Source organism: Gobio gobio, assembly GCF_949357685.1.
Source record: "Gobio gobio genome assembly, chromosome: 21".
Lineage (NCBI taxonomy): Eukaryota > Metazoa > Chordata > Actinopteri > Cypriniformes > Gobionidae > Gobio > Gobio gobio.
In genome coordinates, this window is record NC_137117.1 from 34,499,306 (window position 1) to 34,514,715 (window position 15,410).

The 15,410-nt window shown below is 39.8% G+C and overlaps 1 protein-coding gene across 2 annotated transcripts in view; it reads right to left on the reverse strand.

Moving 5' to 3' along the window:
- Nucleotides 1-15,410, reverse strand: part of nkain4 (sodium/potassium transporting ATPase interacting 4) — a 90,514-nt gene that overhangs the window by 40,624 nt on the left and 34,480 nt on the right. For both annotated transcript variants that reach the window (XM_079801906.1, XM_079801905.1), the window contains exon 2: nucleotides 9,484-9,621. In XM_079801906.1, the coding sequence (XP_079658032.1) occupies nucleotides 9,484-9,621 (138 nt within the window). The remainder of the gene's footprint in view (nucleotides 1-9,483; nucleotides 9,622-15,410) is intronic.

The following is a 15,410-nucleotide window of genomic DNA, read 5'->3' on the forward strand; positions in this document are numbered from 1 at the left end:
CCAACATACCACAGGCTACACTTTAAGACACATCCGTAAAAATACGGCACGATGTACTTTTCTAATATGAAGGAATTTTTGGCATTTCATTGTGTTGTGCTTTAGGGTTGAAGGAAATGTCTGTAAAGTTAACGAAGGACAAGGTTGTGCCAGGATATTATCCGTTTTTCTATGGATTTTTTTTTCTGACAGTGTACAATACAGGTCAAAATTTTGGAATAATCAAGAAATTATAAAATTTTTGAAAGTAGTATTTTATGATCACCAGCGCTGCATTTATTTAAACTTTAATATTGTGAAATATTATTACAATTCAACTGTTTTCTATTGAAATATTCCTGTGATCAAAGCTGAATTTTCAGCATCATTACTCCAGTCTTCAGTGTCACATGATCTTTCAGAAATCATTCTGATATGATGATTTGGTGCTCAGTTATCAGGAATTATTTTTGGTGCTCAATTATGAATAATGGTTCTTATTACTATCAATATTGTGAAATCTTTCCTGCTTAATATTTTTGTGGGAAAAAAAAACATTTCAGGATTTTTTAATGAATAGAAAGTTTAAAACAGCATGTTAATGTTTCCACAAAAATATGAAGCAGCACAACTGTTTTCTACCTTGATAATAATCAGAAATGTTTCTTGAGCATCAAATCATATCGGAATGATTTCTGAGGGATATAATAAATGTAGCCACTTCTTTAAAAATCGTTTATTCCAAATGATGTGTGTTACTTAATTATTCGAACATTTTGAATGGTAGTATACATTATGTGGTGATAGATAAAATATAGTTTTAAAGGGTTAGTTCACCAAAAAACAGTTTAATTTACTCATGCCATTACAAATATTACAAATAATATAACTTTTGTATATATTTTTTTTCTTCTGCAGAGCATGAAAGAAGATATTTTGGTTACGTTTTTTGTCAATACAACGAAAACGCTCCAAAATAACATTGGACCCCACTGACTTTCATAGTATATTTAAAAAAATCTAGGTTACATAACATTCTCAATAAAATAATTCAGTACCATAGGATAAATCAAAGTACCATGGTATTACCATCACTGTTCCTCTTTAATTATCTAGAACAAATGAAAACTTAACCTGTTCCAGTACAAGTACCATCAGAGCAGTTTTCCCAGAGTATACGGGAAACAGCAGATGCTTGAAAACATCTGCAGTGAGTGTGTTTGGATAGAGCCATTATTTTAAACAGGCTCTTATCTATGAACTGCTGATTTTTATCTTTCTTTGTTCTGCTTTTATAGCAGACCATCTCATTTGAACACCAAGCATTTTGTCTTCCATGTCGTTTGTACTTCACAAACAAACACAATCAATTAGGAATTTACAAGCCTATATAAATTCCATTGAAATGTTAATCTGAATTAGCTCTCCACCCAGAGCCTGCTGGTATATAACTCTCAGACAGAGAAAAATAACATTTTTTGTTAATATCATGAAGCAAATCGTGATCATGGGGAGTCTAAAGAGAATACAACAAATGTATGCTTCCCAAGAGAGTAAAAGTGGATCTCAGGTTTCCTGTCAGACCAGCTTGAGACTTTATAGAGCAATTTTCACCAAACTGCAAAAGAGATATTTTTCAAAACGCCTTCCACTGGGAATTCCTCCACTGATACACAAAGATCAGAGGACTGCTTTTTCCAAGGCTTTTTTTCCCCCATTGTGGATACTTTAACTGAACTTTGCAAAGTTTTAAATGGAGCAAACTTGCAAAAGTTTATATGGACCCGAACCCGATGCCAGTTTACATGGTAACATTACTAAATATTCATCCACCCACCTCCTCTAAAGTTGTCCCACCTCAAAGGAAAACTTCGCTAACTTTACAGATCAAATGATGAACAATTTGACTATATAATTTATGTACAGTAAGTGCTTCACATTTCGGATCATAAACGCTCAGGTTCAATTGCCTCGTCAACGTACATTGTAAATATGTTACTGTAAATGCACTTCATTTTAAATTAGGGATGAGTCAAATAACCCTTAAACGCATACCTTGAGTCTTTATTGACCCGGGACGTCATTCGCTACCCTCCCCCTCAATCATTATTTAGACATCAACCTACTTTATCTATTCATTATTAATATAAAAATATGAGCTTCACATTGCGGCTCGTAAACGCAACATTGTCAACGTACATTGTAAATATGTTACTGTAAATACACCCTTAAACGCATACCTCGAGTCTTTATTGTCCCGGGACGTCATTCGTTACCCTCTCCCTCAATCAGACATCAACCTACTTAGCATTCCTCAATCTATACATTATTAATATAAAAATAAAATAATATATAAAAGAATGTATTTTCTAATGAATGTTTTGTAAAAACTGTATAGGGTCACTAGCGACCCAAGGTATGTAATAGTGTAAGTATCTCTGATGATTGCAATTCACCTTTACTACTCAAGGTGGCAATGTCTGATACAAAATGAAGAAGTGACGTTTCACTCATAGTCACCGCAGGCGGAAAACAAAAGAATAGGAAGAATATCAGCCTAAGTATCATCAACACAACTTGAAATGGCTCAGCAATTTACTGCAGAGCAAGTACTGAACGCAATTAAATATTACAGTTACAAAATGGTGGATCCGGTGAAAAAGCTGTTAGACTGTCATATTGAGATAGCGAATATAAGCCATACGCTGAATGTATTGGGGAAATGAGCTCAGAAGTTAAATAGTATCTGCTCAAATTGAACCCTTCCATGTTCCAAAAGGTAACGAAATACGCTTTATTTTATTTTTTGTAATCGTTATTAAAATATCAAGAGTTTTATACTATTGCACCATTTAGAGATCGATCCGTGTTAGATATAGATCTAAGTCACTTTAAACCTGAATATGATGTAATGATTGGCATAACATTCATGCATTTAACAGTTACTTTTAAGTTGTATTTAAAGGGTTAGTTCACCCAAAAATGAAAATTCTGTCATTAATTACTCACCCTTATGTCGTTCGACACCCGTAAGATTCGACACTCCGTTCATATTCGGAACACAAATGAAGATATTTTAGTGTAAAGCTGATGCTGAGAAAGGCTTCAGACAGGCCTCCATTGGCATTCAGTACATTGACACTTCCAAGATCCATGAAAGGCACTTAAAACGTCGTTACAAAGTCTATCTCACCACAGTGGCTCTACAATAACTTTACGATGCGACGACAATAGTTTTTGTGCGCAAAAAAAAAAAAAAATAACACCTTTAACCAACTTGTTCTCGACTTCCGTGTGTGCCTCCACGACGCATGCGCGAGAATATGACGCAGATCCGGCGTTCGGACAGATGACCCAGAAGCGATTTGTTTACGAGCAGAGGAAGACGCGCGTATCTAAGCTGTTGGATTCTACATTGATCGTGCTTTAGGTCTCGGCGTAGTTCTCAAAATGGGGTTAAAGTGTGTATTTCATGGATTCCCGAACGCCGGCGCTACGTCATATTCTCGCGCATGCGTCGTGGAGGCACACACGGAAGTCGAGAACAAGTTGGTTAAAGGTGTTATTTTGATTTTTTTTTGCGCACAAAAACTATTGTCGTCGCATCGTAAAGTTATTGTAGAGCCACTGTGGTGAGATAGACTTTGTAACGACGTTTTAAGTGCCTTTCATGGATCTTGGAAGTGTCAATGTACTGAATGCCAATGGAGGCCTGTGTGAAGCCTTTCTCAGCCATCAGCTTTCAACTAAAATATCTTCATTTGTGTTCCGAATATGAACGGAGGTCTTACGGGTGTCGAACGACATAAGGGTGAGTAATTAATGACAGAATTTTCATTTTGGGGTGAACTAACCCTTTAACTCAGATAATCTTGTATGACAGGATACTGTATCTATTCATGACTCAAGAAGAAATACAAACAGGTCAGCAAGACTGAGTCTTTAATACATCTGTCTCTCAGAAGATGAATGTCTTGAAGGCAAACGATACACCTGAGACAGAATGATTCACATGTCAAATCACTATTATATGGTGACTAGAGTAATTCTAACCTGTTGTGAAGCAGAATGAGTCTCTATAACACATGACATGGACACAAGCCTGAGCAATACTCCTCACCATTCCCAGGAGTCTCAGAACCGCAAGTCTTGCTTCCAGGCTCGTCTATCATTTCTGTCTTCAACACTTTTTCACGGCTTTGTTCTATTCGTGGCTTCTCAACTTTTTCCCACTTTGGTTAACTTGACATTCATACTCACCACCTACATGTTTGAAATTCAATTTGTAAATCTCTAAGAGCAACTTTGTTTATTTAAACCAGTTTATTTATAAAGTTCAATGGAAAATAATTGCTTATTAAGATGTTGCTGTGTAGTTTCATACACAAATAGAGGTAGAAATTTAGCTGCTTGCAGCCATTACAGGGTCAAGTCCTTATGGATGATTTTTGGCTTGTTTGGATATTTTGGATATATGTTTTTATGATTTTTTTGTGATGAATTTCATTGCACAATTCACATGGTTTAACGCTTGCTACACACTGGATTTGATTAAGCAATCTTCAAAGCTATAGCCTGTTGCTTTAAACAGCACGCCACTCATACAATGGTCTGTTTAATTTTACAGAGACTTGACCTATTTGAAGGCAGAACTACCGCTATTGACTCTAAATGACATTACACACAATGTAATGAGCGGGTTTCCTCCCTTGCGTCCGGCACCCTGTTTCCCAGTTGGAGGCTGCTGCGGACGCAGGGGGACGCCCTCGGGGACGAGCAGGCGGAGGCGCTGGCGACGACGACTGGGTGGAGGCAGCAGCGGGTCGTCGGGGGAGGATGTTTCTGATCGCCTCTGTCTGCTTCTGGGCCACGATAACTGCTGGGTGAAGCTCTCGATGGCGTCGCCGAAGAGGCCGGCCTGACAGACAGGGGCGTTGAGAAACCGGACCTTGTCGGAATCACGCATGTCTGCCAGGTTCAGCCACAGGTGGCGTTCCTGGACCACTAAGGTGGACATCACCCGACCCAGGGAGCGTGCAGTGACTTTCGTCACCCGGAGAGCGAGGTCCGTCGCCGCACGCAGTTCCTGCATAATGCCCTGGTTGGAACTACCCTCGTGCAATTCCTTAAGAGCTTTGGACCTGCAGGAGCGCCATGGCATGCAGAGATGATGCAGCTTCCCCACAGGCGGTGTAAGCCTTGCCCGTTAGTGTGGACGAGAACTTACACGCCCGTGAGGGGAGTCGCGGTGGTCTTGGGACACAGTTGCATCGCCACAGACCGCTCGACTGGGGGGATTCCCACGTAACCCTTAGCCGCACCATCATCGAGAGTAGTGAGGACGGAGGAGTCAGTCGATCGGTTTCGAGCGCTGTAAGGCGCTGTCCACGACTTTGTGATCTCCTGATGCACTTCCGGGAAGAAAGGCGCTGAGAACCAGCACAGGCTATCCCGAGAAACCAATCATCCAACCGCGAGGGTTCGGGACACGGTGGAGGGTCCCACTCGAGCACTCGGGCAACGCTGTCGCATCTGAAGGGGGCAGCGCAGCCGAATCTTCATCCTCAGAGCCCATTAGCTCGTCCCCCGATGCTGCAAACAACATCATATCCTCAGCCGGAGCCCCAAAAGTAACGACTGGAACCCCCCGAAAGGGGCTAGCACGCTCTTCCGGAAGCTCCACCGGCGCAGCGGAGGGACCCGAGGAGCCATTTGACCCGTCGGGATGCCCTCACAGTAACCCTCAGGTCACCACCAAAGCCATCAGCCAAAGTAGCAGCCCTCTGCTTTGCAGCGGGAGGACCACTAGATCGGGGGATGCGCAGCACTGCGATGGTCATGTTCCCGCAGTGGGAACATGAGTCATTCACGAACGCTGTCTCAGCGTGCTGAACGCCCACAACACGTGAGACAACGAACGTGACCGTCAACCGGGGACAGAAATCGACCGCACCCAGAAACACACGGTTTGAATGACATCAAAAGACACAGGGACAAACCGTGTTGCTCTTTTAGAAAGGAAACTGCTCTTTTATCGTGCTGAAGCACTCACAATAGTGCAAGCCTGTGGAAACGCCCAGCGAACCAACAATGCTCTTTGATCTCCGTTGAACCGGCCACCCGCTGGTACGCGCCGTCACACCCGCACTGGAAGCAGGCGATCCTCTCACGAGACTCAAAACGGCACTCTTCGTAGACACAGCAATGACACTGTTCGGCTCCGAAGTAAAAAGCAATGAACCAGCATTTCACTTCCTTATTTATACCCGCACTGCGGGGCGGAGCGTGGAATATGTGGATTGCATGCCAATCTCCATTGGCTCGTTTTTAACACACTCGAAGTAGATTGGTCTCTGAAAACAGATCCCAATTCTTCGGTCAGTTCCGACGTGCGTCGCACGTGAACGACTGAAAGGGAACTATAGATACAATAGGCTCATAATAATAATTTACATTTATGTGAAGAATGTCTTAAACATGGATGAAAAGACACATTAAAGGGATAGTTCACCCAAAAATGAAAATTAGCCCATAATTTACTCACCCTCAAGTCATCCTAGGTGTATATGATATTCTTCTTTCAGACGAATAAAATTGGAGTTATTTTACAAAAGTCCAGGCTAATCCAAGCATTAGAATTGGATTTATAGTTGCTCTGTTTTTAAAGTCCATAAAAAGTGTATCTGTCCGTCAAATAACTGCTCCACGCGGCTCTGGGGTGTTAATAAAGGCCTTCTGAAGCGAAACGATGCGTTTGTGTAAGAAAAATATTCATATTTAAAACTTTATAAAGTAAACTTTCGGCCGACCACCTTCCCTGTTCAATAAATGGAAAAATTGTTGAAAGTTCCCCTGCCGATCGAAAGACTAACGCCACCAGGTCCGCTCGTCATGACGTCACGTACGCATCTTGAGTTTCACTTTCAACGTTCAACACTTTCCACAGAAGGCGGTCGGCCGAAAGTTTACTTGATAAAGTTTTAAATATGACATTTTTCTTACACAAACGTGTCGATTATTTGTCTGAAAGAAGAATGTCATATACACCTAGGATGACTTGAGGGTGAGTAAATGATGGGCTAATTTTCATTTTTGGGTGAACTATACCTTTAAGTCTTCTGAGGCTATTCCTGCAGCTTAAATAGTAAAGCTTGGCATTAGCAACATCAAGGTCATCGGTTTCATTCCCAGGAAAAGTAAAAACATATCAAATGTGTACCTTTAATGCAATTCAAGTGTCTTTGGAGAAAAGTGTCTGCAAAATGCAGACCTTTAAATGTTTTTTGGAATGTACTAGAATAGGTTTTCAAGCTTGAATATTTAAAAAACATTATTTTTCACATATTTTGCATTGTTGCCGCACCTGTCTTCCCAGTCTGTCTCTATGAAGCCCCTATTTCAAAAAGTGCACTGTGCTCTGATTGGTCGGTTGGATCAGTGTGTTGTGAATGTGATTGGTCAGCCCTTTACCATAACCCCAAGTTTCAACACACTACTAACGCAACTCAACCCGGCCTCGCTCCTTTATTTTTTGTATTTAAATTAGGAAAATTGTGATGTGTTTGTTCCCAGAAGAAAATTCAAGACTACAAATCATTATTCTGAATAATGCAGAGTACAGGGATGGGCTAAAGCCCTCCTAAAATGTGCCTAGTTACGCCCCTGGTTACTGTTGTAGAGAATAACTCCCTTTGGGGTGACTTTTTCGTGTTCAAAAAGCAACATTACACTAAAGAAATACATTTAGTGCATACTAAGCAAAATACAATGTATATTTTAACAGTAAATGGAAAAGTATGCATTTTACAACGATAAATGTTTCAAACAATAGTATGCTGCATTGTTGTCACATGAATTCAAGTTTCTTACAGCATCTAGATACCTTTTTGGATGATTATTAATCATTTTTGGTATTCAATTTTGTGGCTGATATTACTTGTAGTTCACTTGTAATGCTGAACATGGATATAATCGTAATATACACATTTTGGCAAATTTAGTAGGTCATCATTTTTCAAACCATGCAGAAAATGTACAACTTTGTACATTATACTATATAAAGAAATAATTCATAATATAAATGAATGTAGCAATAATAAGAGTTAGTATGTTATGCTATTTCAAACAGCATGGTTTTACGGAGGATGTAAACTAAAGGCGATTGATTATAACACATTTTTTTTGAGTATTCAGATTCCTAAAATAGCTTGCTTCCCGTCTCAGTAACTAAACCAAAGGCTTGATAATCCTGTTGAACTTGAAGTGAAGCTGCATCATGGATTGACCCAGTGAGGAGCTGAAGGGAGCTGGACTCTAATAATTTAATTCATGGTAATTAGTTGCAGATTTAGGGGATTTAAATGCCATACAATGTGTCAAAGTATAAGGCTGGTCCAGTGTCTGAGGGGAGTCTATTATCAGTAAAGGGCTGCGTTCAGCTCTGCTTCAGAGGCCTGCTGTCTTTGATCAACAGTAAGCAGATTTGCATGTGCCACAAACATTATTTGCATATAAGCATTTCTAAAAACGGTCTGCCATAAAGGAACAAATGCGAACTGACACCTGTTATTAAACTGATTTTTAGCATGGTTTGGGGAATCTCACAAAACCTCTCAAGAACAATCAATTATATTTTAAAATGAGGCCTATTTTGGACCACTAAGATTTTTTTATTGCATTTCATGACAATTCCTTTTATCTTGATGCAATATAAACACATACATTAGGGTTATTATCGTTAATTAAAACAATTAAAAACATTTCTGCTAACTGAAATAAAGCTGAAATAAAATAACATATAAATATTAGTTGAAAAACTTAAACTAAACAAAATGTGAGATGCTGCATGGCAATAAACTGAAATATATTCAAGTTGAAGCACTAAAATGGTTAACTGGAAATGACAAAATAACAAACTAAAACTGAAATGAAAAATAAATTAAACCCAAATAGCAATATCTAAAAAGAAAACTAATAAAATGACTAATGTTTTACTAATATTAAATTATTATACAAAAAATATAAAAATAAAAGCCAATTCAAACCATTAATAAAACTATAATATAACTAATTTTGTGTTGTGTGTATTGTTGTGTGTGTTTTCTTGTATATATGGTTTATGAGGACACAAATGTGTATAATGATGTGTATTACAACGTAAACTTGGTTTATTGCAAACCAAATGGCTTAAAAAAACCTAAATAAATTCCAATAATGCAGAAGGTTTTGTGTGATGGATAGGTTTAGAGGTAGGGTTAGTGTAAGGGGAGAGAATATACAGTTTGTACAGTATAAAAACCATTACGTCTATGGAATGTGTGTGTGTGTGTGCGTGTGTGTGTTATTAGTTTTTATTTTTATTTATTACATTTCTTTTTTTGTATGAGTCAAAATTCTGCTGTAAAATTTCCAAACACATTTTTTTTCATTTGAATTTTGGTGATAAAATGGTACCTGAACAGTTGTGAGATTTAAGGATTTGATTTAATTAAAAGCAACACTTACCACCACTATATAGCGAGGTCTGTATTGAATGGTGCCAAACAGACCCAGGATGACAACCAGGATGTGGAAGAAGTTGGCTAGGATAGGAGCCCACTGATAGCCCAAGAAATCAAACACCTGTCTCTCTAATGCCACCATCTGAGAGAGAGAGAGAGAGAGAGAGAGAGAGAGAGAGAGAGAGAGAGAGAGAGAGAGAGAGAGAGAGAGAGAGAGAGAGAGGGGACATATATACATGAATGATTCAGGTGAGGAATGATTTGAAATACAAGTTCAAGGAATGCTGGGACACCTAATTTAAATGATCCTTTTTTCATTTTAGTCTTTGATCATTTTGGCTGGAGGACTATAAAAGAATCTTTGACAAGAGCCTTCTTTATGCGTCAAACTCTTAAACTGCACACTTTTTTGCAGAAACTAGAACATCTCAGTAATTATTCTTTCAAATTCAAATGATCTGAGAAATAATGACACTGTAAAAACATCTGGAGCTGTTCAAGCGCAACATCAAAACCCTTTCAGATGCACAAAACTTGAACATCTTTATTTCCACACATTTGGAGTGAGTGGATAATGCCTGATCATTTCAATAATGGCATACTTACGAATCAATTTGACCTGCATCTTACAGGCTTTTTAACCTACGCTTGCTTAGCAAACTAAGCATTAACCACTTTCAGACATAATTGTGGTGCCAGAGACAAGACACCCAATCATAAACGTCCTCAACATTTTCATTAACTATTCAGCGTCTAAACATATTGCACATGACGGCAAGTACGTTTACACACACACACACACACACACTTCCTGCAACATTCGGGGATGCATTAAGTCATTCAGAATTGGTTTCCAAAGAAATAATCAAAAGGGAACCATACACTAACACTAGAGGAACATTCAGTATTTGATAGGCTGGAGTGATGAGACATTTCCACAATGGATAAGCAGTTATTAAAACGTCTGTGCTTGTCCGGTAAACATTAAGTGCATAAATGTGTTAATGCCATGCGGCAACCTTTCGATCTCTCCCTTGAAGCCAACACGGAAGTGACTTAAACTGCAATTCATCGACTATATATTAAGCCTTAAAGTTCTGCATAATTAAGGGCGTGGCCACTTGAGTGACAGGTTAATTTGCCGCTGTGCTGTCGTTTGTCATGGGGAATTGATTGTCTGCTGTCTGTTAGAGTCACTTGCTAGATTCCTTCATAATAGTCGTAAAAGCGCACACATCACTCCAATTTTGAGGACCCTTCACTGGCTGCCTATTAAATTCAGAATTGATTTTAAAATCCTGCTATTTGTTTATAAACCTTCAAATGATTTAGCCCCCATTTATTTATCTGAATTGCTGCAAGCCCATATTCCTTCCAGAAGTTTGAGATCGAGCAACCAGAACCTTCTTTTAGTCCCACATTCCAGACTCAAACGCAGAGGGGATAGAGAGTTTTCTGTGGCTGGGCCTCGGTTGTTGAACAATTTGCCACCAGAAATTAGGTTAGCCCCTTCCCTGACCACTTTTTAGTCTCTTCTCAAAACGCACCTGTTTTCCATAGCTTATAATTAATTTTTCTTTATAGTTTTTTTTGTTGTGTTTTATGTTTGAATGTCTCTACCTTGCTTTCTTTGTTTTTTTCTTTATATTCATTTAGTTTTGTTTAAAATGGGGTCTGACTTGTGTTTTAGCTGTTTATCGTTTTATACTTTTCTTTTATCTCATCCAGTGTACAGCACTTTGGTCAGTGGTGTGGCCGTTTTAGAAGCGCTTTATAAATAAATGGAACTTGAACTTGTTAGTCCACCCACGTCCCACCTCTTTGCACATTTTCGGTTATCCGAGAGTGACGTGCTTCCAAGATGGCGACAGCCGGCGCCGTACACTTTTGGAATTCTAAAATGCTCTTCAGAAACCTACGGGTGACGTTACGGACTCTACATCCATATTTTTTTACAGTCTATGGTTAACGCAGAAATAACAAATATGTAGGCTGGTGTGAAATCTCATCACAAGAGTTTGCATTAATGACCATTTCCTAAGAGAACTTCCTCCAGACGGACTTTACCTGGTTCTAAAGAATCACCTCTGTATAAGAATAAAGCATCTCAAAGTGGCTCTTAAAACTTCTCACACGTCAAACAACTTGTTTTTTTTCCCTTCATTCTAGCAAGCATTTACTAAAGAGTGTATCGACACAGTACGAGACTAATAGTGGAGCACAAAGGTGGCGAGCTACAGACGTGTGACCGCCGCCGCCTCCTGTGGGTCTCGCTGTAAAGAGCTGTTTAATGAGAATTCAGTGAGAGTGTGACGCGTGTTGTGGGCCGGCGGGCCGACGGCTGCATGCTGTGAGATGATGAAAGAGGAAAAGAGGTGGAAACCTGCACTGCTTGCAAAAGAAAATAATGCTGTGATAGATGGCAATGAAATGGGAACAGTGTTGGTCTAATTAAACAACCCTCTTTTACACTTTTATTGAATTGCACTGAGAATGATCCTGCAGTCATAAATGCCAATTAAATGTCAAACAGAATGAGATTAAAATATTGCCTAATTCATCATAGTGACGCATGGAGGCGAGCTAGAGATGACTACAGTAGCCTAACTTCAGTGTAATCACTTATTCAGAAGCTATATTTTAAAGTCAGCATGAAACAGAAGTTGCGATAGGCTTTTCTTTTGTGATGTATATCTGAGTGAAACGGCTTCTCGAACAAGAAAAAAAAAGTAAGGTGGGGCTTGATTTTGTCCATGGGGAATTGATTGGATGGATGTGGTTTGCTATTGGTGGATCTCATGTGAGTGACAGGTTGCCCCGCCCTCATGTCAGTAAACACATCATCCGAGAACAGATGTTGCTAATAGACGTAGGGAAAACTATTTTTATTAAAGATTATGAGGACACAATTTTAAAACAATAACGATATGCACTCTTAAAAATAAATGTCCCGACAGGGTTTGGTTTTTTTTTTTGGTTCTCCAAAGAACCTTTCACTGAACAGTTCTTAAAAGAACCATTTGTTTTTAGTGTGTAGAATATTTTAATAATCTATTTTAAGAATGTTAAAGGTTCTTCATAGAACCATCGATGCCAATAGAGAACCTTAAAGGAGACTTATAGTTTGCTCATAAATAAAAAATTCTGCCACCTTCATGTCGTTCCACGAGTCCCAGTCACGCCGACCCGTCTTCCTCCTTATTCTACCAACTTTGTAACACATGCAATGTACCATTACAGCTGTCGAGATGAACGAGTAACGAGTAAGTGTTGATTATAGCATTATTTTTAGATATTTTCCTATCATATGAAAAGTGTCAGTGACGCGCATCGAGTACACAGCGCAAACAAAGACACAACAGCAGTAATCGAATGTAATCCAGTTTATTGTGGTGATAGCTGGCTAGCCTAGCCCGGATACCCTCACGCTTACCCCCCGTCTGCTTAATCTCGCGCCGCATTTGGTGCCTCCGCTGTGGGCTAGATGCAGTACTGGGGGTCGGGGATGTTGAAGGCCGACCAGTCAGTGCAGCCCGAGCTTCGGCGTGAGTGAGGTTTATCTCTAAAGATGTGGCTCTGCCGATGTTGAGCAGAAACTCACGACTGTATGCACATTTAAGAACAGATAGACGCGACGAGGACGTACAAAATCACTGACTCACAAGATAGAAAACACGAAAACACCGTTCTGTCGGGAGAGAGAGAACTTTATTATTTGTGCACAAGCTGCGGCTTCTGTGTGAACTTGAATAATTAGCTACACATCAGAAATCACTGATCACAGATCAGAAGGAACTGAGAAAAGGCTTCTGTTTTCATTTGTACATCCAAACACTGAGAAACTGCCAGCATTCACTCGTTCACAAGCCATGATCTCTCGAGGACAAATATAGCGCTTGCATGGGCGTGCCAAATTCTCTGGGCGGAGGAAAGGGAGGTAACCGTTCCTGTTATGACGTCATAACAGGAAAATTCAAGAATAGCTCGTCTGGGCTGTCATTTTCTCAAAGGCAGAGAAAGACAGCCAGAACTCGGTTTACACCGATCAAAATTTCTAGCCACTTGAGGACAATATTCAGTTGTTCTAGGTATTGTCCTCACCCTCAGTGTGAACAGGCCTTAAAGGGTTAGTTCACTCAAAAATTAAGATTCTGTCATTAATTTCCTACCCTCATGTCGTTCCAAAACCGCTAGACCTTCGTTGCCGTAAAACCCGGAAGCACTGCACTGTGTGAATAGCCCAACAAAGTGAATAGCTTAAGAGAGTGACAGGGATGAGAAGAGATTTTGAATAAATTCATTATTTTTGTTTGTATTTTTGCGAACAAAAAGTATTCTCGTTTCTTCATAAAATTAAGTTTGAACCACTGGAGTCACATGGACTATTTTAACAATGTTTTTACTCCTTTCTGGACCTTGAAAGTGTTCATTAAATTGCTGTCTATGGAGGGGTCAGAGAGCTCTCGGATTTCATCAAAAGTATCTTAATTTGTGTTCCCAAGATGAACGAAGGTCTTACAGGGTTTGGAACAACATGAGGGTGAGGAATTAACGACAGAATTTTCATTTTTGGGTGAACTAACCCTTTAACCCCTGAAGACGACATGTATTGAAACCACATATAATGTTTGTTACCAGCAGGCCTGAATAAAAAAAATCTCCAGCCAATGTAGCACAGAATGATCAAAACAGACCTTGGGCCCTATTTTAACGATCTGAAACGCAAGTGTCAAAGCGTGAAGCGCAAGTAACTTTGTGGGCGGGTCTCGGCGCTGTTGCTATTTTCCCGGCGGGATAAATGGCTCTTGCGCCCGGCGCAAATCTAAAATGGGTTGGTCTGAAGTAGCTTCATTATTCATAGGTGTGGTTTGGGCGTAATGTGAATAAACCAATCCGAGCGTCATCCAACATTCCCTGTAAAAGCAGGTGCGCAAGTTCCATTATGGATTGCTATTATTATGGCGTATTTACCAGGCGCACGCCAGGAGCGGTTCACAGCCGAGGAGACTGATGTTCTTGTAAGAGCAGTGAAAGACAGAGAAGTGAAGTTGTAATGTTGTACATTATGGTAAAGGTGATTTCACAGTCTTTTTTTTTTTCAGTCTTTCAGTTTTTTCAGTTTTTCAGTCGATTTTTTTTCCTGGTTCTTGACGGACAAACCAATTTGTCAGATGTCCTTATATACATATATGTCTTGCCACTATTGGGCAAACAGGTCTTATCCTTAATTATTACAATTAGCCTGAATCATTTGTAAGCTAGATTTATGCCTATTTTTTTCACATCTTCGTGGCACACCACAATGATTTCCGTCATCTCATGTGTTAATATTTTTTTAGTGTAACAATTTATGATTTGCAAAAATAACTGTTGCATCTGTGTAGATTACATGAGCAAAGTGTATGCGCGTTGTGCACGCTATACATTATGGTCAAGCATGCGCCCTTAAAATAGCATAATGAACAACGCGCAACGCGCCACTGACTTTAGACTAGGTTTTTTCTGGTCAGTGGCGCAATTGTTTAATGGAACAGCAAAATAGCACCAGGGATTGTTTGCGCCGGAACACGCCTCCTTTTTTGCGCTGAACCGCCCAGGTAGCGCAAGTTCATTCACTAGTTTAGCGACGTGCTTCTGTGGAGGGAAAAGCGCGCTTTGCGCGGGTGCAAAATAGGAATGACATGCGTCGGTGTACAAAGTCAATTGCGCTGGGTGCAAGATAGGGCCCATTGTGTCTTAAGGCACCATCCTAACTAATTTAACAAATAAACCTGAAAGCTTGGACTCTGCATTTAGAAACTAGTCCCCTTCTATTTACTTCCTGTCTGTCTTGCTGACATTTCAGAGCTAAATGCCAGAAAACACAGCATCCCGCCTGACAAAGACCAGCGCCCTATAGGAGCACGAGTGCCAGGGGATTGTGGGACTGTC